This window comes from Prenolepis imparis, unplaced genomic scaffold (assembly GCF_030444845.1).
Source record: "Prenolepis imparis isolate NDT839.2.m4 unplaced genomic scaffold, iyPreImpa1.0 SCAF_7, whole genome shotgun sequence".
NCBI lineage: Eukaryota > Metazoa > Arthropoda > Insecta > Hymenoptera > Formicidae > Prenolepis > Prenolepis imparis.
Window position 1 is genome coordinate 12,458,351 of NW_028141165.1, and position 27,854 is coordinate 12,486,204.

The 27,854-nt window shown below is 34.1% G+C and overlaps 1 protein-coding gene across 12 annotated transcripts in view; it reads right to left on the reverse strand.

Annotated features, from left to right (window-relative positions):
- The window catches only part of Dnc (phosphodiesterase dunce), a 149,350-nt gene that overhangs the window by 39,530 nt on the left and 81,966 nt on the right, over positions 1–27,854 (reverse strand). For 7 of the 12 annotated variants that reach the window (XM_083043049.1, XM_083043043.1, XM_083043040.1 and 4 more), the window contains 5 exons: positions 24,272–24,460; positions 22,465–22,497; positions 21,193–21,213; positions 771–872; positions 618–682 (listed from right to left, as the gene is read on the reverse strand). In XM_083043049.1, coding sequence (XP_082899175.1) covers positions 618–682; positions 771–872; positions 21,193–21,213; positions 22,465–22,497; positions 24,272–24,460 — 410 coding nt within the window. Of the gene's footprint in view, positions 1–617; positions 683–770; positions 873–11,091; positions 13,974–16,618; positions 16,827–21,192; positions 21,214–22,464; positions 22,498–24,271; positions 24,461–27,854 lie in introns of those variants that run through there. The other 5 variants (XM_083043042.1, XM_083043041.1, XM_083043052.1 and 2 more) reach the window with 5 other exon arrangements.

The following is a 27,854-nucleotide window of genomic DNA, read 5'->3' on the forward strand; positions in this document are numbered from 1 at the left end:
AATAAATATTGATATTTTACAAATAAAAAAACACGAAATTCATAAAAAATTACCTAGAAATATACATTTGGCAATTGTAATAACGAATGCGTTTTTTAACAAAATTGGATTTAATAGAATCGATGGAGAACTTTTTTTTCAATAACCGGAGATAAATATATAAAACATGTTTGCGTAATAAAATTTAAACAAACAAAGCGTAGGAAATACTTGCACGAAAAAATGTTTGATAGAAATTAAATTTAATATAAGCAATATTTAATCTAAATATACATATACGAAAGTACACTGCGCTTTGATTAAAAAATCGCTAGAAATAAATAATTAATTTAATAAATTTAAAAAGCTACATATATTCCTTGCAATAATTACTCATCGTCGTCAATAATCACTAAATCTCGTTTAGAGAGAGCAAGACGAAATTTTCCGCGAATTACCGATAGATTGAAAGAAAGTAATTAAATATATTGTCAATTACGTATATTAAATTAAAAAAAGATTTTTAAAAATCGCTAAAGATTTAAAACAAAAATTCTCCGCAGATATGAAAATTAAAAGATCCATTTAAAATCAAAATAATTATAACATAATGAAATGTAATATTATATCATCTTTACCTCCTGGCGCCAAAATCCGTGGCTGTGGCGTACTACTGCCCTGTTGGCCACTACTCCTTCGTGATCTGTAAAAAAAACGGGTCAGAAATTAATCGAAAACTCGAGCCAATCACGTATCATAATAATCAAAACGACCGGCGTTAATATACTTACTTATTCGTCGGTACATTCGTGAGCGACAAGAAATTGTTCCTGACCGAGCGCAGAGAAGCAAGAATCTGTGCGAAGGGTGTAACGATGAGGTCCTCGCCATGGCTGTAATTGAAAAAAAAGGCATAGTTCATCATCGATATCTCGCTGATCCCCGCGTATCGGTAGGGCAAGGTTCAACGGCTTTGGTATAAATCTTTTGCCGAGAAATCAGTGTCTACCTCGCTTCGCGTGTAAGTTGCATGCAAACGTGATAGCTCGATAACGTTACAAACCAATAATTCCCATTCTGTCTTTCTCTTACACGCACACATGTACACACTAAATATATACATAGACACGATCTAGCACATTTTTGCACGTTTTATCATGAATATCCAAGAATTTAAAATCTGGAGAAAAAAAAGATCAAAGCATAAAGCACGAAATACGCAATTTCGCACGAAAATCTTTAATTCAATAAATCTTGATGTTTTTACGATGAAAGAAGTAGTATACGTTTTGTAAGATTGAGCACACATGACATCTAAATAAACTATATTTTTGAATATTTTAAAGATAAAAGAGTGGATCACAAAATATGCAGATATGCAGAAATATTTATTTATTGAAAGACACTGGGTAGCTTCTCGCGCGTGTTTGCGATTTCAAAATCGAATTCCAAATAATTTTTATAATATACAAAATAAATATTCTATAGTTATAATTGATGAAAGATTCAACTTCTACACCACGCTTCTCCAAAAAAGCTTCAACATTTTTTTCATACATTTTATGATTATTACTTATGCAACTGTATGTGATACAGCTTTCGTTTATATAAATATCACCGCCCCAATTTCTATAGTGAGTATCTAGTTTTATCCGAATGGAATCCTATATACGCGAATCTACTAAATGTCACGTCGACTTATCGCGCATTGAATTTTATCCTCTTCTGTTCCCATGAGCATTCAATACTTATTCCAGTAGATATATGAACCACTTTTTTTATTCGTTTTTTATTTGTCCCTGGAGTTAAGCGACCTCTTGTTTTCAAACCCCAAGCATCCATTATTTTACGTATATGTATACGTTGTATATATATTTCACAGCGTTACCGTAAAAATTGATAGCACATGTGTACATATTAACAATTTAGTATACTCGGAATTTAGTATAATTCAGGATGAAAGGTATATCCATGTGTGTGTGTGGGTGTATGCACGGTTACATGTTACATCGCTGACAATAATATTACGGAATACGCGGGTAAACGTACGTGCATATAATAAGCAAGATTACAGACATCAGACAAATCTTTCACGGAAGACTGCATGAAGTCTTCGTAAATGCATAATTCTCCGTACATCCCAGTAACAATGAATAAATATCCACAACAGTATTATCTTTATTATATGCGTACACTAGCGGATCCTGACGTCGATAATGGGGGGAGGGGGGGGGGGGGTTGCAAAATTATTTTATTTAATATTTTTGGTTTCATGATTAGCTTTTATTCCAGGATCAACGACGTCGATAGCTCTTTAATGTTTGTTTTTCTTTATTTATATTTTTTAAACAAATTCAGCAAAACTGTTTCTTTTAATTTGCAAGAAAGGGGGGGGTTTAACCCCCCCCCCGCCCCCAGGATCCGCCAGTATATATATATATTATATAGATATAAAGAATTTCGCCTAATTATTTTCGTGCAACGAAATTATCTCATCATTTCGTCCTATGTCTGACCTAATCTATACTTAACTCCTTGAATGCGTAATGAGTATAATTTCCAGTGTATTTTATACTTTTATATATATATATATAACCCCCCCCCCCCGGATCCGCCAGTGTGTGCGTATATACACAAAATAATGTAAAAACTTACATCTCTGTAATCTCGATAAGAACGAGGCAACAGATTGCAGCTTCGAACAACCAAATTGCATTGTTTCATCCGTTACAATCTGTTACACTCTACTTCGTTAAAAAAAATGTATCTCGAAGGTTGCAACATGCGTCATAATCGATCGTTGCTCCGGAAAAAGAAAAAGGGGAAAAAAAAAAAAAAAAAAAAAAGAGTAATATCGCTCCACATTTGTGTATTTTCCCCCTTTCGTTTCTGCAGTTCTTGCAAGAATATGTTACTGACAAATTTTTGCATACGCAAGGACAAATTCGCATACGACATAATCAACGTGCAATTATTATTCAACCCCATTTTCCTTCTCATCCCGCGAGAAAAAATTACGTTTCTTCTTCGCGAAGAATATCACGACGGAATAATTTTGGCAGTTACCCATTCCACCTCCTAGCTAAATTACCACGAATAACTCTCTTAATGCAACAAGAATCTTTGAGAATAAACATCGCCATTAAATAATTATCAATCAACCTTGTTTGTTCGGCGATATTGTAAATAGCGATATAAATAAATTGCACTGCTAAAATAACAAAAAAAAAAGATGTTGAATACTAATAACTTAAAATTATACTGCAGGTCGACATGCATTGCCTAGCTAATTTACATTATATAATGAGATTATTGTACGAAGATTAAAATTGCAGTATCGCTTATAAAATTTCATTAATAACTTCATTACACTCTTACAGTTATTCATGAGTATGTATACATGTAATTAACTTAATAATATTAAAATTGTCAAATGTAATTACATATAAAATAAACTTGTCCTCAAATACTTTTACATATAATATCTCAATTTGTTATAATTAAATAAAATATAAAGATTGTGATGTTGCACAATATTACGTATATTAATATTGCATTAAAAAATATATGCGCATTAAAAAATATATATACACATACTATATGTATATATCTATTAAAAGATTAATATTATCAATTATTGCGTATAATTATAATACAAACTATCTTCAGGTATTCTTAGATATAATATCTCAAAGCGTTTTGAATATCACGTCATAACATGCGTACAAAGGTCTCGATCTAAAATTGGACGTCACAAGTGGCAGCCAAGAGAGAATCACGACACGCAAAAGCTTAATATCATCAACAACTAGTGACGTACATCTTCCCTCTGTAACACTAATGATATTAATATGCTGATTAAGTTGGGATATATACACGATTCCAAAATACAGAAAAGAATCGTATAAACGGATAATCTTAATTAATTTCCAACATCATATGAGATACCTGATAACATCAAAGGGGAGGAATGTAGATTAACAGATGCAGATAAATTAATTAATTCAAGCACAATATGTATGTACGCGCGCGCATGCAGATTAATTACATTATTTACATGTAACGTAAAAATTTGTGGAAAATAATTTTTTCGCAAAAATAGAAATACCATTTAAAAAGAAATCTTTTACAATTAATATTTTTTGTGAAAAATATATCTAATAAATTATATCCGCGTAATCATTTTAATTGCGATATTACACAAATTGGCACGTTCTAACTATCTTCAGAAAGATATAATATATTTTAATACTCTTAAAAAAAAAATTGGTACGGCTTTTTTTGTGAGAAAAACCATTTAATATATTTAGTATATTTTAATTAGACTCGTCTTTTCCTCGCGTGGGACTACGCAGGCAGATACATCGATATACACACGTGCGTTATAGAATGGGAGCTCTCCTATAAATATTGCAGAAAGGTCATAAGCTACGAGAAATGACGACGGCAAACCGTTTTCTTTATTAAACAAAAATTCGCACTATTAATTATCACTGGTCAACACTAATTTTGTCACAAAAGGAATGACAGGTGATTTTGATAGGATTTTTCCCGTAGATTACGAATCTGAAATGCAAAATGTTCCATCACGTCACGTTTTTGAGAAAAATGGGGTTAAAATGTCGAAAAACCCGTTTTCGGTACTTTTTGAACCTCTGTCACAAAGAAACGGGACGTGATAGAATATTTTCTGTTGGCTCAAATTAAAGCTTGAACCTTAAACTTTAATGTTATGAAGCAAAAAAACATGTGACAATACCGTGAAGTTGTGTAGCACAGGTTTTTTGACCGGGCGCGCGCCAATTTTAATCTTGTAAGTAGAGTCCTAGTGTGCTGGCTGACTACTGTTGGACACTTAAAAGACTTTCCTGAAGCAAAATACTCCAGAAAATCATAAAATTATAGCCCTAAATTAGTTTGTTTATTCGATTTTTTTTTTTTATTTACTTAATAAAGCACCCCGAGTAGTGAGAGGCGAGAGAAATCATTTTATGATGAGACCCGTAATTTAATTACGGGGCTATAATTTTATGATTTTCTGGAGCATTTTGCTTTAGCAAAATCTCTTTTAAATGTCCAACAATAGTCAACAAGCATATTAGGACTCTACTTACTTACGAGATCAAAATTGGCCCGCGGCCAGTCAAAAAACCTGTGCTACACAACTTCACAGTATTGTCACATGTTTTTTTGCTTCATAACATTAAAGTTTAAGGTTCAAGCTTTAATTTGAGCCCACAGAAAGTATTCTATCACGTCCAGTTTCTTTGTGACAGAGGTTCAAAAAGTGCCAAAAACGGGTTTTTTTTACACTTTGACCCGTTTTCTCAAAAACGTGACGTGATGGAACATTTTGCATTTCAGATTCGTAATCTACGGGAAAAATCCTATCAAAATCACCTGTCATTCCTTTTGTGACATAAAAAAAGTCGACAAATGTTGACCAGTGTTATTTAAGAAAGTAATACTTTCATGTCAATCACAAATCATAACAATAAAGAATCAAAATTTAAAAGTCAATAAATGTTATAAACAAGTGTTATGAGTTTTTATATACTATTTTGACAACTTAAATAGATTGACCTACTATAAATTTACTACAAAAATCTAAATAAAATTCATTTTCGCTTTATAAAAATTTTTATTATCCCAGTGCACTACTAAAAGTAAAAAAACACTGACATAATGATATAAATCTTCTTTCCACAGAACGTGAAAAATTTCCATCGTGATATTTGATGGTTAATTGTATTTCTTCTGTTTTGTTAACTGTGAAAAAATAAAAAAGAAATAAAAAAACACTGATGCTTTCTCACGCAATGAGAAGGATATAAAATGGACCGGTTCTCTGAGTAGCAGAAACGTCATACACTCTTTCTAGAAATACGTTCTATCATTCCTGTAATATCTGTATTGCGCGAGGAAGTATCGTGGGTGGTTAGAGAAGGAAAGTCATAATAACTCATTTTACTCGGTCTAGAGAGGAAAAAATTTGCACGAAATGAGTGAAATGGGCTTTCCAAAATATATACTTTATAAATAATTTTAAAAAATTAAATTTTTACGTGTCTGACATACGTTATACTGATGTACCATATAAATATGTAAGAATACTTTAATAAGGTTAGCAATATAAGTCAGGAAATAATTGAATATGATGTGAATCGTCCGAATAAAATCTTAATAATGTGCTGCTGGTAAAAAGATCACTCCGATGTATCTCAAAGAACTTAATCTCGTAATCCTCTTTAAATAAGGAAAAATTAATAGCTATTCGAGGAAGCTATCGAATATCCGATACGCGTCTGAATGAAGTCGTTGAAAGGACTAATGAGCGCAAAAATGTATGAGATCGACGTTCCTCGCATACCCTTTTCATCTTGTCACGGGTCAGACACGAGCAGCGATCAATTGTGACGGATGACCATACAATTGTGTTCGACTGTGAGGGGACTCGAAATACGGAGTTTAATATCGGTATACATACATGTGAACACAAGCAAAACGTTAAATGTGACAAAATTCTCGTGCGCGCTCAAGAAAACAACTTGGCGCCACATGAATAACGACAATGATACAGCAGAACGACGATGGTGTTTGCCTCTTTTCTCGTCTTGGTTTCTCACCATTCTATATGAATGCCTGCGCAATAAAGCTTGATTAAAGTGCTACTGTTCACGATTGCTGAACATGTGACGATGTAGTTTCTCTCTCTCTCTCTCTCTCTTCTTCAGAAAAAGAAGTAAAAAAATCTACAAATATTATGTAAAAGACATGTTTATTCTACGAAGTTTTTCTCTCTTTTGTAGCAAGAGAGAATTTTCCTATATCCTCTTTCTATATCCTTTATATTTTATATTTTCTATATTTCTATATCCTCTCTCTCTCTTTATCGAGTATTTTCTCTTTTATCTCTTTTATCGGTAATACAATGCGTATTTCCAATTTTAGGAAAAATAAATTTAAAAAAAAAAGAAAAAAAGAAATTAAAAAATTTTTAAACTATACATTTTCTCTCTCTCCTGTCGATTCTTCAATAATTTTGAGATCAATTTTTATAGGAAAATTTAATATATATAAAAGCCATCACTTTTCAAAATTTGATTTCTCGAGATCTTATTTGTCAAATTTAATGTCATTATTATTGCTTTCCCTATAGAATAAGATAATGCAAAAATTATACAAATGAAATCATTCTATTATTTATCTAATTTAGCTTATGTATATAGTTGTGCATTCTGTTAAATAACTTGGTTTTTTTCAACACTGTTAAGTTACTCTGTAACAAATCGAAACATTTCATTATAAACAATCAATGAATAAATTAATAAATAAATTAGTTGAAGGAAGTTTTCATTTGAATACTTCAATATTCTCATTGTTACTTTATCAACATTAGTTACGCAATAAATTCTTGCATATATTTAACACATTAATGACAATATTATTACGTAACATTATTAATTAGTTATCCATTATCTACGGTTATCAAGAGGTAATCAATCAAATTTCAAATTATTATAGTATAAAGTATTAATTACCTGTCACTTTATACAATTATTAAATAGTATCAATAGAATGCTCCTTTCTTAATTGCTCTTTTCTAACACTTTAATCTACAAGCGATTTTTTGTACAATACAGCCAAAATTGCAGAAACGTTTATTATACGATTAACGTTAATAGGAGCACTAACGCGTACAACGAAAAGCAATTTCTCTTTCAACGCGAAAATAGTATTTTTTTTTCACACGATCGCGGTGAACCATTGAATGGTTTCTTTTATATACGTCAGAATGGTTACCGTGATGGTTATTTTCCGCGATCAATATGACCGAGATCCTCGACTATTGCAAAGCGCGAGAAAAAGATGCGCATTCGCAATAAATTCAAACAGAATATCACGCACCCACTCATGCCACAATTATATAGACTTACGAACGTGAAATGTTTGCAGAAACGAATATGTAAAACTTAAAGTAGAGAAAAAAATAATATCGAAAAAAGGGAGAGAGAGAGAAAAATTTGTCACGCAGATATGAGTAATCAATGGAAAAATCATCATCATCGTGTATATAATATTTTTGCGTAAAATATGTACGCTATTTTGCGGAATATTTAATTTGCGTAACATGGCAATGCATAGTGATATACATATGTTTGATGATTTAATAATGTGGATTAATTAATTGCTGGCGTGAACGATCCCTCATTGCATGAAATGGACACATGTGACGCAATAATAATGAAATTATTTCGAACACGACGCGACGGTCGATCTATGAGAATCCATCTATATAATGTAATTGTGATGGCAGATCAATAACTCGCCGATATTGCAATAAAGGGAAACCGATAGCCAAATATTATGATTACGTAAGCCGGTATAAAAATGGATTTTGGAATGCAGGCAAGGTTGAAACGTACGTAGAAGAGCCACGTCGATTTGAGGCCAGATAACGTCGTGCCGCGTTGACAAACTGACAAGCAAGCAGAATATGAAACGCAATATTCGTTGAATAACAACTGATTACCGGCGAGCAGTAAATGCTGATGTTCCCAAACCACAGAAATTTCAATTCGCATCATTCGCCTGCATCAATACGAAATAATTTACAAAACAACTTCCGCTAAACGATTGCGAAAATAACATAATATTTCCAAGAATATATCTTATTAAATTCTCAGTATATCTCTTCTTGAGGAAAAAAAATTTAATGATGCAAATTTCTCTCAGTTTAGGAAGTTTAAGTAAAGTATACTATTGTAGATTGTATATAAATACGTAATATCCGGTGAAAATTACTTAATGAATGCGTTGTTAGCGGAGTTCTTGAAACTTTCATCATTTTAACAAGTCTAAATAACAAGTAGCGTCGCGTATAAATTTCTAACACAAAACTTGCAAAGAATATACTCGTGCTCGGTTACATGAACCCTGAGGGTTTCACATTTTGCTTTTAAAGTAAAATACTTTTAAACTAAATCGCAAGCTAAATCATACAGAATCTTAATAAAATTCGCGTTCTTGCAATTTAGTTTCGCTGGGAAGTTCTTAAAATTCCGGAGAAACTAAATCACACAATCTCTTGATATAATCGAATAATTTTGAATGGTCCACTGCAAGTCCTTAGCATAGGTCAGTAGGTCAGATAACATATTCAAAAGTTTTCACAAATCTAAATAAAAATGCAAAATGTCACGCTGAATAATGTTTGACGTACGCACGGTTAGTGAACCGTTCATAATGTCACGTTTTTTCGGTCTAAATATTAATTGGGAATTTTATTTTTATTTTATCCGCGTTTATATAAATATTCAAACTCTAAAGTTCAGCCAATATATCAATTCGAGGTCACTACCCATAAGCTAGAAAGTATCTCGATCATATATATATATATATATATGTATATACATATACATATCCCGTCAAAAATTCATTAATTAATATTTCTGCAAAATTAAAACATTTTGTTTTTAATTACGACTGATGCAGAATTGATATTCGTAAACGTGAGTTTACGAATGTTTTCTGCTACAGAAAAGCTGTGCTTTAATTAGCGTTATGAAACGACTGAAAATGTTCTAACGATGAGAAACAGTATACCGTTATAATTTGCCTCTAAATATCAAGTTTTCGAAATAAGCAATTCTCATCTGTACGACACATAAAACTATAATCCTAGCACATCATCGTGTATATACGTTTTCCCACAATGACGTAAATCTTTTCCTTGACCTCCTTCCAATGTACGTTCTCATTTATTCACGCATTGATTCAGCATAATTATCACATAATCGTCGTGTCTTGTGTAGTCTAGCTTAAGGGTCCCGTTAAAATATCACACTGTCTCAAAATAGAACTTAGATCGCATATGCGCTCCTTAAATAACGATCTGATAATCAACTTGTCAGGAAATAACGATCGATCCGCGTTATCCCAGTCCCGTGATTGGGACACAAGCCAGCAAAGCGACGTGATTCACGTGTCTGAGGGAATCAAGCGTCGCGTATGGTCGCGGAATTCCGAACGACGAACGATATATGATTATTGGCCGTTCTCCAAAACGCGCATCTACCCTCATCGCGATGCTCGTTAATCAGATTTAGCTTGTACTTGCGAATGGCGCGCGCAAGTATACCAAATTCATGTACTGCGGACTAATAAAATTGAGCGAGTTTCCGTGAGTTATTTTCTTGAACGTTTGCCAGAGCTCTTTTATGTACCGCGCATTGCGCAATAATTGAAAGACTTGACATGATATGAAAAAAATGTATAAGCGTTCAGAAATAGATGTCTGAAAACAAATTTCTTTCCTAAAAAAATTATGTTAATAACCATCATTTTTACATTTTAGACGCAGCTAATAAATAATACGTTTTACGATAAAATATATATGGAAGAAAATCTTTGCATTGAACAGCCAACACATTAATTCATGATGCGATTATACATACTATGTGCGATGTATCGTTTTATTCAAATTTATCAGCTGACGCGGACGCTCATATGATTCGTTGAGGCACATCGAATCGTTTTGATAAAATATATTATTGTGCGTATTGTGTATCGTGTGATAGAGTTTCAACTCAATCAAACTCAGATATAACTGTAGCAAGGGATCGCGCAATGGATCCATCTCGCATGTTCAAGCTTTACGTCATCTCGCTTCGAATGCAATCTCTCGAATGTTCGTTGTTGCATTTCGAGATTATGTTTCAAATACATTCGTTTGATATCTTTATATGCACGTTTTATTATATGCAAAACGCAACGCTGAAAAAAAAGATGGATTTTTATCTTTACGCATTACTCGTTAATTTTTTCGAAATCTACCCTGCAAATCCTCTATACTGACGCACGCGTAAAATAAAAATAACAAATATATATATATATATCTCCGTTGTTTGCGTAGATATGACGTAACGTATTCACAATTTATATATAAAAAAAAAGAAGAAATATATTGTATTGCAAAATACGTATGCCGGATTTAATCGCAAAATTATACACACTCTCACACACAGAAAAGAAATCATTACGAGACAGATTCCTCTGTTTTCACTCGACGCCGGAGAAATCGAGATGGTCGAACGCAAGGGGAGGACTTACAAGTCTCTTTTGTCGAAACATTGTTCCCAGAAGAGCGCCCTCCTGGGCGGTCGAACTCGCAGGGCGGAAGTCGACATGGTCCTGGGTAATCCGCCCGTCGCCCCGATGCCGGCATTCAAAGAGGGCGAGCTCATACCGCCCCCGCATCTCTTCAATCCGCCGGCCGAACCGACGAATTCTATCAAGCCGCCGCTGGAGTCGGACATGGCGTTACACATTGCTCGTGTTGCTCCGCATCCCGATCGATCGGCCAAACGCCATTCTCGCACGAACCCCGATTTCAATATTTGCACTGCGCGTTGCGTTGCGTTACGATTCGTGCGACCGTAGGATCCTAGGTCTCTTCATCGCGCACAGACGAGGCGCGGACACGATTCATGATGCCCCTACGCCACGTAAGGGAAGGCCAAGGAAGGGACGCATATTTATACGGACGGATGTCGACGCGATCGATGGGGGGTTGCCGCGAAAGGGCAAGGCCGCGTCGCGTCTCTCCTTTGTTCAATATCTTCGGGCCGTTTCACCCGATCGGAGGAAAGGGACCCATCGAGGAGGCGGACGAAGAGGCGGTTGAAAGATGCGCCGCGACCACACAAACTCGGAAGGTCACGAATACGTCACTCGGATCGCAGCGATGATGCGCTATATCGAGGAAAGTGTCGTGATATCAGTGACCAAGTACGATCTCGTCCATCTCTATTGTTTTGGTCCCGGGTTGCGAGACTCCGAACGAATTTTGCTAATTAAAATCGAATGAGATGTCCGTGACGCAACGAAGAGTCAAAATTTTATTATTCGAAACTTGCTGTAATCAAATTTAACGCGAGATTCGCTCTATGTGAGATTATAATAACGCAGAAATATATATCTTCTATAACACATATGATTTATTATCCAATATCATTCGGAAATGATATATGTCCTTATGCCAAAACACCCCATTATCGTGCAAAGGGAATTTAATTACACTAAAATTTCAATTTAATCAACTACTATTAATTATCAATATCAATGTCAATTCACTAAAATTTCAATTTAATTTAATCGAGAGTAAAACACATGTTATACTGTGATGTACGTATTATTTTATTATACCTCGTTACATAGATAACTCGTGATACGACGTAAGTCCCTGATTAGAGCACAGATTACCACTCAAGGTTGCTATATTAAGTAATACCGTACCGTTGATCTCGTAATAGCGATAATAATCGACGTGTAGCGTCATAGTAATATATTTGCGCGAGCATAAATGTACGGTTATTCAGAAAAAAGCATGAAGCGAGATCATCAATTTCCTTCTTAAATATCATTTGTTTAATTTATGCAAAAATTAAAATTACAATCACGTGTCACGATCTGTCAAAGAATTTATGTATAATTTAGAAATAAGTTCTCTTCGAAAAATGAGTATGAAATTCCTTTTTCGTATTTCGTTTCAAGTAATAAAGACTTAACGATAAGAGATTATGTACTGTTGCTCGGAGCGTTGACTACTATCGAACGGTATTGCGTAAGGAACAATGGACGAACCGTTTTATCAACCATGCTATCGGCTGCACGGCAATAAACCAGACCAAGTGCCAACTTATCCAAATTAGACTAGATCCTCCCGTCACTGCCGTTTGGCTCAACAGTCCCTTTATCTCGAAAATTAAGCTGGCAGTGGAAAATTGGCGCGCAACGCCTTGACCAGGTTACAAACGACGTAACAGTTCGATCGAGAGTATGATAATGCGAAGGCAAATATCGAACTATCTCATAAATAAAGTCGGATTAGCGAGAGACATATCGGATGAAATATAACGTTTCTTACGCGACGCAAAAGAAAAATCAATAAAAGTATCTAATATAATGTTTTTAAGTACAATATATCTAAATAAATTAATAAAATTCATTTTACTTTAGATTTTCGTGTTTACTATCAAATTGAGAAAATTAAGAAAATTAATCAACATATTTTTGACGTCTCAATCTTCTCGCGTTTTCTCGCGATAAGCGGAAAAGTAACGCGAAAATTGGCCGGGCGCTAAAGTTGCTGAACGTACATAATTATACGCCGACGACGACTTCTTGCCGATGAATTAGCATATTAGCCGCGAGCAGAGACTTATTACTCGAGGAAAACCAGCACTCGGAGTGTTATTTTACGCGACGTTGAATGTGTCACTCTAACGATGAATATATAAACATATTTCCGTTACAAAGTATGCAGTGTGTTTTATTTAAGAAGACCGCAGTGTTAATCTTTCATCCGCATAGCGATCGAATGACAATAATGCGGAAATGAGTCGGCAAAAGAATGTTAAACGTCCGCAACGAAAAATGTTATTTCGCACGTTTCATCTGGTATTTCATTATTAACATTGGCGCGCTTCTCTTATGCTCCGATTTACGCGTAACTGAAGGAGAGAACAATATAAAGAATGTAAAATTTAAAACAAATACGGTACGAATTAATAAGAGCCAAGCGCAGGAAATGGAACGCGAAAAAATTGTATAAAAAATTTAATTATACACATAAAACAAATTCTATGTGCATAATTAAATTTTTGTGAGAAACAATTTTTGCATTCCGCTTTTTGCGCCTCTTATTAGCTCGTTACTATATTTGTTTTACAATGTATTATTAAAGTCATATCTATTTGTCCTTGGCTAATATAAAAAAAAAAAAAAACAAAAAAAACGATTGAAAGAACGCTTTTATGTCCGTTAGACTTCACTGCATTTAATTCATTGCATCTCGATTCATGCATACCTATATAAGGTCAGTGTCACTTGAAGATATATACTTCGCAAAAGAAATATATATACTTTGTAATTTAAATAGCCACATTGATATTACAATAAGACTACGAATAAAAATAGATAATGTATTAAGTAATCCGAATAGATTATAGAATAATCTGATAAGATAAGGATAAATATAAAAATATCGAGGATTAATTTCTCATATGTTTACGAGCAAAATAACAATCAAGTTCAAATGTTTAAAAAATAAATTCAAAAACATTTCGCAAAAATATTTTTAAGATACTCTTATATAATAGGAAAATAAAATTTATATAAAAAATCTAATCTTTTCTTTAATAAAAGATTCTGCAATAAAAGCAGTTAATAAAACTTTACGCGATGCGTAATATCACTAAGTAATATTCAATCTATATTCGAAGGGAATCTCTCTCGATATATGAGTCCTTCGCGACCATCGAATCATATCCATGAATACAAATAGCTTTTCGCGTGGAGGTCAAAAGAGGTACTTGACACCCCTTCGAAATGTCGATGACTGCATTTCCGATAATCCCAATAATAGTATGTGGAAAAGTTTCAGCACACGCGCGACTACTTTTTTTACCAATCAAATAGACACATCTCACACAGGTTTTCTCCGAAAAACCTCTGTTTAAAAAATCTAGAAATCAATCAACGTTCGATATCTTATCTTCGTAGAGGAAAAGGTATAAGTATATATATCTTTCAAATGAGAAAATGACGTGGCGATACGCTTCTTGCATATTTATAGAAAACTTGTAAACACATTACAGATAATAATGTAACAACGATGATGCACGATGTTTTCAAGTTTCTTGAAACTTTAATTACAAACCCGTAAAGATAGGTCTCTGAGCGGAAAACACTCAGAATGAATACAATTACTGTCACACTACCGATAACACATAACTCATTTTTCCACGATTTGTCATATTAATTACTCGCAACTGCGGTGTCGCTTAAAATGTAATAATTTTGCGCGATTGCTTCATCATATCTGCGAGGATCTCGAAAAGTCTACATTATATATATCGCTGACGCGCAAAAGCTATACGAGATGCGGCATCGGATTAACACAATAGCGGGCTATATTACGCGCAATCCACCGAGATTCCAACGAAATACTCCGAAATGTCATCGTTACATAATAACGTTTTGCAACTTTTATTTCATGAAATCCGAGAGAGTGGTGCTGCTTCTTTTTCCTTTTCTCTCACATATGCACTGGAGACATCGAACGATAAAACAATCTAAATGCAGATGCTATCGCATTAGCTAGCATCTGTTTAGATTCAATTAGTTTTTATCCCTTTATCAGATTATTCATGCATTAATTTGGTTCACCTACGTAGTAACAAATATTGTCAGAAAATTTTGATCTAATCAGACGTTTCGTTATAACACTCGATGTTAATGCCCCTCCCCGTTTTAACAGAAAAATATGCATGTCTCAAAATTATCGGAGCATTATCGATCAATCGATGTTATGCGTCACGGACAATCAGCCGAAGGATTAATCAAGATTTTCGAAAGTGGGTTCACGCGTCGCAATTCTTTATGACGCGTAAAATCTTCTCGTCTCGAGATCTCTTATATCTTATAATCAGCGGCGTCATATCGATAATTGATAAAAACATATATGTGTCATCGAAATAACGAAATCTTGTTTCTACATACTGCGATCGCGTACGCGATAAATAATGATAAATTGCATTCAAACAAATGTCAAATCAAAAATTAAAGAAATGTCAAGTAAACGTGGGGCGCTTTCGTAGAGGGAGGGATCCGCACATATTTTGGGGTGGGCCGATCGATGAAAAATTATTGTTTGTTCGCGGACAGAATTTCTCTCTTCGTCGTGCGTCACGCACAAACAACATCACCGTTTTCAGCGAGAAACTTTCGATTGACCCGGCAACTTGTCGTACAGTTTCGCGTGTGTGCGACTGACTATCTCGTTAAGCGAGCTGTCCAGCTTCAAAGGGCAATTTGAAACTCTTGATATCGCCCAATGAGGAGTCGATCGTGCGCGAATTCCTCCCCGGAATAACCGGAGTAGCAGTGATACTTTTTTTTTCCACTGCCCAATTACTTGTCTAATGAAAAGCCGATATCGCGCACGCGGTTTTGTGTCGCGCAACAGCGTGGTTAAATACGAACATGTGTCTTCGTGTGTAGTGAAGCAACACTAAAGCCCGACGATATACATTCCATAAGATATATATATTCTCACTTTTCACTGATTAAACTTATCTATGTGCTTGCTGAGGTTTTTACCTTCCTCATGAATTATATAAATTGTATTTACGTATTTTTCCATGTAATTATGATAATATATTGTTCAATGCATAATACATTAAATATTTTATTTATAATTATATTATGATAATTAGTTTTTTTATATTTTGTAAAAAATAGAGAATCAAGTACATTGAGAAAAGAAAGGAAAAGTTTTCATCAAAATTTGCTGAAAACTATTAAATTTTGTGTGTTCAGATTTATTATTATAAGAATTCGAAGTTTATTATTTCAATTTTACTAAATTTAGTATCTCCACGTTCGTTTCTTTAAAGAGACGTAGGAATTTCGACGCGCACCGCTTGTAAAATCTTCGCCGCAGTTTCTAAAATTATCCAAATCTCCGACCGCGTTAGGCAACCTCGCGAGGAAAGTCCGTTTATCAGCGAGTCTCGCACAAAACACATCCGGAAACTTTCCCTTTCTCCGGCTCTCGAGAAACTTTGATCTTTACCTTCTTACGCGCGCAACCGGCTTTTGTTTCTTTTCTCGCGGAACGATACGCGCGAGACTTCCGGCAAATTCGGATGCCAAAGAGAGAAAAAAGAAAGCGAAAAAAGCTGCGAAATTTTCGCGAAGAAACCGCGTCGCGCGCGTGCGAGAGTCGATCCTGTATTGTCGTGGAACACCTCGTGTTTGCCGCGATGTCGAACTGGCCGGGGTGTTCTGGTTTCGCAGAGATTTCCCCCCGGATCAGGGGATGGTGAGGTGGGGGGATTTCCCGACGGTGATGATTTGAGCGGGAAGCATGCGCGCGTGAACACTGCGCAACCCGGGGCTCCCCGTCAACCCCCGTCGTCCCCTTCCGCTTTGCGACCGGCTACGAGAATGGAGCCGTCGCTCTTTCAAGTGATAGAACGAATGAATAAAGGTAGACTTGGATATAATGCTTTACGTGCCACGCGCGTACGTACATCCGGTATGGTTGCAGAGTTGCTATTATATCGAGGGCCTCAAGTTTTTTAAAAAAAAGGAGGCTGATATTCCCGAGAAACACATGTTTTATACACGGAGAGAATTTTCTCTTAGAATTTACCCTGAAAATCCATGGTAAATCGTGGGACAATATGGTATGGAAAGAATTTTATTAGAATTTCTTTGATTAATATTTATTACAATAAAAATATCTACACACTAAAATATTAAACATATTTGATTAATTTTACTAAACTGCATAGTAAAATTAATCAAACATATTTTATATTTTATTGTGATAAATATTATTATTTTTATTGTGATAAATATTAATCAGAGAAATTCTCATAAAATTCTTTCCATACCATATTGTCCCACGATTACCATGATTTTCAGGGTAAATTCTAAGAGAAAATTCTCTCTGTGTACAGGATATCCCAGACAATTATAGATTCTTTGAGCATTCATCTCTCGTCATCAGTTAAATATTATTTAGGTGTGTTATTCGATATAAAATCCCTACGATTATTAATTTCACACGAGACAGAGAATTTCAAAGTTATAAAATATTTCAAAGCAATGGGAACACGTATCGCTATAATCTCTTTTTACTAGCGATCCTCGAATATATGCGTCATTCCAATGCCTCTTCATCTATTTACGGTGGATTTTACAGTTGTAATTATCACAACAGGTACCGCAATGCATAACCGACAAACCATTTTAATTATGACTGCTCAATCTGCATATTGAGCGAAACACTCGCCGGATGATCAATGTATTTTAATTCGCGATATATGAAAATTATATTAAAAAGGTATCTATGCGCAATATAAAAGCAAATATTTTGGCCGAGCAATGTCTCATCAAGTTTAATGTTACTATTGAATTTCAAGATAATGAGCTAAAGATGATTCGATCATCGACTTTTTGGATGCAAAAAAGAGATTTTAAAGATAATTAATCTTACAAATATTAAATAATATACATATATATATTTAACGAATGAATACATACTATTATAAGAGATTCAGAATATGCTAATGATGTTAACGTTGTGAACGTCATTGCTTTGATCACTTTGCAATAATATTTCACGCTACGTCATTTCGAATGCTCAAAATTTCGAGTCTAATAACAAACATTTAAATAATAAAACGCTTTACGTTTTATTAGGGAAAAAATACTTCCTTTATCGTCTTACGCAATACGTCATTCGCGAGAGATCAAACGCGTGATATTGTATGTCGAACATCGTGCAAGTCACTGCAAAGTGTTTTTCTCTGTTGCAAAAAGAATTCACAGATGTGTTGTGCGTACCTCTCCGACGTTAAGAGACATTATTAATGATCACGAAATCATTAAGATTCATCTAAGTGTATTTAATCTTTCTGGCTTAGATAAAAAGATAAACTTATCGGACAACATCGTGTAAATACGATTATAATTATCAACAACTTTGAACATTAAAGAGATACTATATATATTGTGTTTTTTTTTATACGTAAATCAAGTTTTCTTTAAAGTTGCATTTCTTGCAGAGAGATTATTATTTCTTAATTAAGACGCGGATAAATAGATTTGCATACCCTTACGAATATAAAACATGTTAAAAGTTATAATACTTTTGCTTTTACATTTTCTACGTACGTGTCTTAAAGTATAAACAAATGCGCAAACAATTTACATATGCTAAGACGCTCTTTGCACCTTTCAAAAATTACATATTCTATCTTTCTTTTTCTCATCACAGCAAGTATTACGTAAAAGATTACAAAAATAGACCTATCTATGCATAGACTGAAAAGATACGGTTGTGCTATCTAAGCCTCTTAATATTATGCGCCGATCAATATTGATTTGCTAGATGAAATTTGCATTCGGCAGATATATCACACATGTACATACCCTTCTTTACATGTACAAATGTTTTTCTTTTCTTCGCGTGAAGCTATCAAGAATTATGTAACCAGAAACCTTCGAAAACAGCTGTCTGCTCGTAGAACGATCACTCTCAATTTCCGCAATTGCACAGTGAATAAATAACGTGTCGAATAAAATCGTGTATATAAAAATATAATAATATAAAATATAGAAACGCGCGCATTAATAAAAAAATAAATAATATTTCTGATTTTATTTTTTAGTCTATTTCTGATTCATTTATTTAAATATGTCTTCGGCATTTTAATATGCAATAATAATATATTTTGGGATGTATTATTAATGTATATTTAATTGGAAAGAATTCTCGAATAAAGGAGCAACGAATAACAGGATTGCAGTCCAAAATTGTTCGTAACAAGTAAACAATTCTATTGAGTTCGTAGTGTCGCGTAAAAGATAAAACAGCGTAGAAAGCTAACGAATGCCATAATTAAGCGCATTCAGTCTGTCTAGTTTATATATCGTCGGACAGGTCACGGGTCGCACTGAGCCGTGCGCATGCAACACAATGTGGCCAATTATACGTTTCTCTCTTTTTCTACAAATGTAGAAATCTTGTCGCAAGCAGTATCAACCTCTCAAACAATGAAGCAAAATTTATTAGGAACGATCGTAACAGATCTATTGTGACAAATTTCTGCTAGACAATTATCAAATGAGATCGCTGACGTATTTGGAGAATTAATTCCATCGCTTAGAGATGAGCCATTCAGCTATTTTCATTCAATCTGAGAAGTTTAAATTGGACGTCCTCCAGATATACAGGGTTTGAAACACATGACTTTGATAGATCGTTCTCGCGTTACTCTGGCAACCTTACGAACGATTTATGCTGATAATTAAATGAATTTTCCTGTACTTTATCCGATTATCTTGAATATGTTATATCCATGAATGACGAAATTTCCGCGGAGGAAGAAAGTATGTTGTTATGTATCGAAGAAGACAAAGTTTATACATATATATACTGTTATAAGAGACGTAACCCTAAGAGCAATGTTTCATTGTATTTTCGTGCAGCAAGACTAGCGGTGTTTTCCTACGCGATCGTAAACGGAGCTAGTAGTTAAAGTTGTTACATATACTACTCGCGTGTACAAGCACATGCCCACGAAGTGTCGTTAACGGTGATCGAGTCGTGACGCCAGAAATAATCGCCGCGCTCATCGGAAAATCTAATTTCAAGCCTGTCAGACACAATTTCCGCGGGCCGCGTTTAGCAATCTTCCATTCGCAACAAATAAAAGACTTAAATAATTAAATTCTTAATTTACTTTTTACTATTTTAATATTTTTAATCCTGCAAAGTTATTATCAAGTTACCGTTTCTGCTTTATATAACAATTGATCCGGAAAATAATAGATCGGAAAAGTGTGCTTCAATCTCATTTGTATTGATTCATTGAGATATATTTTTCAAATATATTGTGTGTGATGAAGAGAAATTTAATAATTTAATTATGTATCTTCGTTTACGGAAAGATATTTTTACATTATCATGTAAAGTATAAAATTTTTAGTGTAATGTAAAATATGTACAAGTGTTTCTGGAAGACGGTAGGCGTTTATGTGTCATGACAGATGCAAGTGAATTGCGTCCTATGCTATCAATCCGTGCGCGTTAACGCCACTTTAGATAAAAATATTTGCATAGTCTGCAGTCCCTCTCTGTGCACTCGCGTTGCACTCATTCCAATGTAAAATGAGATCCATGCGAAACTCTACCGTCACAACGGAGAATGATAACTGATATACATGCTGTATAGTAATCGCGAAAAGAAACATATAATTGCATAAAACATTATCAGTTCGTATCTTGCTATGTCGAGAAATAATTTCCTATTATTATTATTGTGTAACTGTATAAAAAAATGCTTTTCCATTAGATCGGCGTATTCGCAATTTATCATTTGCTCCTTATCATTATGATGTGCGAGAAGCTTCCGCAATTTTAATTCTCTCAAATCGTATCTTTCCGCTGAGGTGAGCATAGATAAAATTCGTTAATATTTCTTTCTTGTAAAATAGAAGATTTGATGCAATTATATTCTGATAGATTTAACGTTAATCACGATAATGCACGAGACACGCATTCTTCCAATCATACAGTTTGTAACGACATCGCGAATGAATACGCTTAAATTACGTGATGTGATGCAAACTTACCTGTACTGATCGGTAAATATCCTGAAAATAAGAATTCATATTTATTCGACAACGTTCAACTATGTTCAGCATGCGGTTAGTAATACTTATGCTTAACTCACAAAATACGAAAGGTTACCATAATCGCGCTCGCAAACGTTACATCGTATTATAGTCACGCGTAGGATGCTCGTTTTACCGCGTATAAAATAAAAAATTTACAGGCAAAGAATAATAGACAAGTGTATCGTCTAATTTTGCATATAATTTCGCGATATATTCGAAACTTTTAAAATGAAAAAATTTTGCGATATTAGCAGCGAAAGAATATTATTATACGCAACATATAATCTTTTTTAATCATATTTTTGCGATTCAAATATGATGCACAAAAACTCAATACGAATTTTTCCCATTTTTAGCCAAATCTACGCTATAAATATTAGCAATGTAGCTATATTATAGAGTATGTTATATTATAAACAATGTTGCTGTTAAATATATATATATATATATATATATATATATATATATAAGCGCATGATCTTATGCTCTAAAGCTGTGTTTGCTGCAGTGTATATATATGTGTGTGTGTGTGTTTGCTACAGTATATATGTGATCGATGCGATCTTGTAATGAAGTTTACTCGGTCCCGTAATTAATGGATTATCGAGAAATAATCGGGGAAATATTCAAATGGATAATATAATTTAGAAACAATAAAAAATTATTATAATATGTCTCGATATATAGTCGTAAGCATAGATTATATTGCCATAATTCTGCCATTTCTTCTAATCTGACAATGAGCTTTAATAGAGTAATCATAATCAGAAATCTCAAATTGAAAATAATGATCGCGCATCTTATCAAGTTAAATTTTTAAAATTCACACTTTTAACTCTCTTTCTTTTGACAGACAATTATAGCTGCAATTTTGATGACAGTGTGGCGCAAAATCGTGTTTCTAAGTAAGTGACTATATACTACAGAGAAATTGCATTAAGTTTGGCATTAATTAAATTTAGCGACAGATAGACGACATCCGTAAGAATGTTAAACATAAAATCCCATAATATAATGATAAGAACTCTACACGAATAAAGTATAACATGCATATAGAATTAATCGAGGAGCGAGCCGATTGTCCAATTGCGTATTAGTCAAGTATTATTTGATCGTCGTATTACAGCGATGATCGTTATGCACGGAGGATACTGAACGACTTTGTTAGTGTAGAGTCCGAATGTAAAATAAAACGAGATGAGTTATATAATAGGATCGAGTACATACGCTCGCTCGACAGGAAGCTCTGTCTCTTTGAACCTGCAACCCAAGGATCACATACATCATATCGTCACATCCCAACATCCACTAGCGACGATAAAACACTTAAATACAATAGATGATAGCGTGATGCTTCTAAACTACAGATTGCATAAGTATGGAATTATCGTAGGATATCAGATTAAAACTTTGCAAAAAATATATATTGTACAGTGACTAATGTAACATTAGTCTCTTGCATGCATTGAAGAAACGGATAATCGCTTTGATAAATAATTAATATTATATTATCATCACAAAGTTATAACGCGTTTTCGATAGCATAGAAGCATCATCTTGTCGTGGACGATAGAATGCAAGTGAAATAGTGATATGAAGAAAAAAAACCAATAAACATCATCGTTTCAAAAGGCTAGGAAATTTATCAACATAGAAGCACGAAGATGAATCATGGATTGTTTGCGTACAGTTGTGGGACTATAGTGGTAAATTCCAATTGCAGGCAACGAAGAGATCGTTCATCTTAACTAGTTGCAAAATTGTAAAGTCAAGTTTGTCAAACACGTGTCATAATTAGTATGCATTGATACGCAACGTATTAATCATCTTAATACCCATCTAGATAGAACGTGGTATCTTGCCGCGATAAGTAATCCCGGCGCCACTGACAAGAATCTCCTGTGTTATCCACCAGGAAATTCATCGAGCAATCTCTCTACCAAAGTTCCAACCAGCTCTAACCGTAGTGAAACTTCAGAGAGGCACCTGCATTATCGATACGCGTTCTCTTCGTTGCCGCAAAAATGTCCTCACAACCACCAACGATACTACAGACTGGTACTAAAATGATCACCAGCTTGTTTCTCTTGCCACAAGTTCAGATATGATAAATATCAGAGCAAGATGAGAGAGAATTGTGTATCGCATGATTCACACATCTTTTTCAATAACCGAAATTTCAGGCGCGAAAATGTAAAATTACAAGAACGTGCCGTAATGTGTACATGCATAGAAATTTTATATAAAACATGTGTATATTACAATGTAATTTTGAATTTAAGCAAACAATTCTTGTAAATCAATAGTTCAAATTGCGATTTAAATGAATAAATAAGGCAGAATGGTTCTTTGTACACGAAATATTATATTAACTTGCTATGTATTCACAATCGTGTGAACGCTGCTTCGACGTTCATAATCTTTTCAGCGAGACGGGTTTTAAATGAAATTCTGAGATTTATAAATTTTCTCGTACCTCTCTCGTTTACGTAAAGAATAGGTGTGGAGAAACTTGTTTAGTAAAATAATTCTCACGTAAGTATCGATTATTATTTATTACGACTTGAAGCAAAGTATAGTGAAGCATCCAACAGAGAAGCTCATGAATAAAATTTTTCGCCAGATCGGAGATAAAAGAAAAATATAAATCATAAAACTACTTGATTAATGTGTCAACTTATAAACGCGCATCCAAGTGCAACGTGATAAATATCATTATAATAAGATCACACGCGTAATAAATAAATAACCGAGGCGCGTCATCATAAATCATGTGTGACTTTCGACTCTTTTCCCTTTCCAAACTCGATATTCACTATAATATCAATAAATCCTCTTCTAACGCGCGGTTAAAATGGGTATTACAAATTTTTCACCCGAGTAATATCGAAGCAACTTTCCTTCGATACGCGCTATCTTGGCGTTACTCACATAAGCCCGATCGATTTAGTGATAATCGATTTATAACGCCGTAACACCGTATCGCACGCGCGGGGATAGAGATAGATATCCATTGAAAAATAAGGCTGCTTACCTCTCGCTGGCGATGGAACTGTTTCGAGACATCGACTTCGGCGACATCTCGAAGTCGCTGTCGCTTCGGTACAGGAAGCTCTCCCTTCTTTGGGGCAGTGCCTGAAGAACGAGCCCCGCGCTCGGCGAGGCACCGCCACCGCCGCCGGCGCCTCCGTCCAATGTCGAGGCGCCATTTTCCACGTCGAAACTGTAATGAGAAATTAAACCCTCATTAGAGAAGCGAGCTACAAATTTTTCACCTCGTAAAACTCGCGGCGCGAAAAATTGTCTTTCCGATAAACGGGGGATGAACAACTTTGTATCGATCTTTTTTTCTTATTTTATTTTATATCAACGATGAGAGAAATTTCGCGCCCCAACAATTCTTGCACAGTTGAAATTTATATAAACCGTAATGAATTTTCCTTCACCTGGACTGATTGATACGATAAAATGGGTTTATGAATCGCACCATGTCATCATCCTAGATCATCGCGTGGAAATACAAAATATGGCTTTCGCTTCATGACCGCGTAGGACGAAGAATATGGCTATAATATAATACAGCCTCGATATTTCGAGCATGATGAATGGAACACGCGCGCATTGAAATATATCGATAACAAGTCCGGACAACTTGATGAATTTCTATAGTCTATAAATGTGTATCATATGCTTGGCACTGTATAAAGTAATAAATAAAATTGATTAAGCTTTTCTCTGAAACGTACCTATCTATATGCGAAGATATATTTATAAATTTATAAAACGCGTTGATTTTCATTGTTTCAATTAATATCTTGTCTCTTAAATTTTTTAAAATTTTTTAATGAAATGTATTATTGACTTATATATGCACTTCTCACCGCAGAAATAATGACCGAGATTAACTTTATCGTGTCCAACTTTCATCGGGATTCAATGAAAGCAGCTATTCGAGGTTTTCAACAAATGCAGACTCGAACGCGAACCAAAATAGATGCATTGGAAGTTGAGAAACATAAGTGGAATAACGCTTTTACAATAATAAATATATCTCTGAGATACACGAACGCGACCCATTTCGCAATAAAGCAGCGCGAAACGAATGCACTATTTTTCAACGTCCTGGAAATGATTCCGCGTTTACGTTGTGCCTTTGTTCCGTGAAACAATTCGATATATCTCGAACTTTAATCAAATTTCGGAAACCAACTCGAAAAAACTAATACCACGCCTTAAATAATAGAATCAAACTTCCCCATATGTAATTATTTTTATATTATAATTTTAAAATAAATTAATTACACATTAATATAAAAATAATTTGTTTTCAGTATTATATATATTACGGTACTTAAGATTTAAAATTCAAATCGAAAAGAAATTTATTATGCGGGATATCACAACCGCCGGATATGCTCAACATGTTGCAGGTGGAAAAAAAATTTGTCGGCAAGGCTAAATCTAGATGAAGCGCAAAATGCGTGGTAAAATCTTCCTCGTTATACTAACGATGGCAAGCATCTCCTTACGATGCCAAGAGACGTTGGGTTGTATCCTTTTTTGGCTCACGTTACGTCATAAATATATCTAATTAAGGCTTGGGAGAATTATTAACTGGAGCGAAAATTTCATACTTGAAAATTTTCTTCTGTACTCTTATTTATTTCATATATGCGTAAACCGACTTTGATATTATTTTCAAGAGAATTTAATATTTTCATGTTCAATTGATTAACAATAACCCTTCGTGTACAATCTTTATGCATTTCTGTAAATTCCGAGGGGTTGGTCACTGAGGTGATTTTTGTACAAGGGCTAGGTAATTCAGCGGCAATCCAAAGGAAATTTTGCGCAATCCAAGGTAATTTTTGGTAATTCTAAATAATCTTTAGCATTCTCAGGTAATCTTGGATAATTTAATAGGAAATCTAAGTAATCTAAGGGTAATATCAAATAATCTGTAGGTAATCTAAGGTAATCTTTAATTTTTGAACTTAGTGAATTGATGAATTGTATCTTTTTACAATAATATACATTTACAATAATATCGATTTTTAGAGTCGACGCTTCGTAAAAACGCTTTTTTATAATTTAAGAATTATCGTGGTTAGGTTTTCGCGGTACCACGTCTTTCTCTCTCAGGCCACGAACACACGAGCATTTAAAAATTGCGAAATGCATTCTTATCTACAACTTTTGATAAGCCATCGTCACTTAACGGTAAAACAAAACCTATATTACAATTTTCATGTATTGAATATTCTGCCGGTAATTCCGGTATTATTTTCATTTTTGCCGCACTTTATTTTTATGGATGTATTGCAAAGAAAACAACTAACAGTAACAAAAATTAAATTTTCATTCCCAACATTTTTTAAAATATTTTAAAAATATATCAAAAAAATTTTTTTAAATGTTTTAAAATAGGAAAAAATTTTTACTGTTTACAACAAATCAATTAAAATATATATTAAAAAAAATTCTTTAAGAATAATTTTAAATTAAAAAAAGGGAATATAAAATCGAAAAAGATATCATTCTAAATTCTAAGTATGATGGGCATAATTTGTATTAGGTAATCTTAAAGTAATCTGAGGTAATATTAGGTAATCTTAAGTAATCTGAGGTAATTTAAAGGTAATCCGTATCAAGGGTAATTTTTGTACACTATAACCATTAGTGACCAACCCCTCGGTAAATTCTATAGAGTATAGAATATAATTTTTGATAATTTAAAGCAAACTTTATCTGAATAAAAAAAAAGTGCGAAAGTTATAAAAAGAGACGTGTCATATGATTAGATATTTATAGACGTAAATTCAATTTTTCTTTAGAGAAAATCGATTCGATCAAACTCTTGAAACGCGAACACAGTTTAAACGAAAATAAAATAGCTCTGGTGTACTTTGACACGCGCCGTTGCATTTATAACATTGTCATGAAAAAAATTGCATATTTTGAAAGAATCTATAAAGTCGGAAGCAAGTAGTTACCGTGGTCACGGTAGTCCGCCTGCAATAATGCTTCCGTCATTTAATTAAATTTTTTTCGTTTACTTTATGAGAGAATATTGTGAGCGCGTTTATATATCCACGACGTTTTCCTATCCGATAACAATATTACGCCGTATTATGTAAACTATGATTAATCTCGTAACCTTGCCATTCAGTGAGTAATAGCCCGACATTGTTGATGATAGCGGTCGCGGTTGTAGCTCGCGCAAACTGATTATGAATGCAATTGATAAATAGAATGTATCGCAGAACAATCGCTCGCGTATTTACGATTTACGGAAGCGAGCGAAAAGATTTGTTTCTCCAGCTTGAGGCACGCGACGAGACGAGGCGCGTTTTGTTTGTACATGATAGGACCAAGCCTAGACAGCTAATATTTGTTGCTGAAATATAAATGTCATTAATAGTCGCTTCCGCGATTCCTAGGCCGCGCCTATTTGCTTGGAAAAATCTCTGACACGCGCTTCACTAAGCTACGCTTTTTTATTATATATAATATATATACATGTAAAATATCGTTACAAGCTTGAGCTCGAAATATACGATGTTAGAGATTGACAGCAAATTTTAACGATCACACGTAACGTTCGACGTAATGTAATA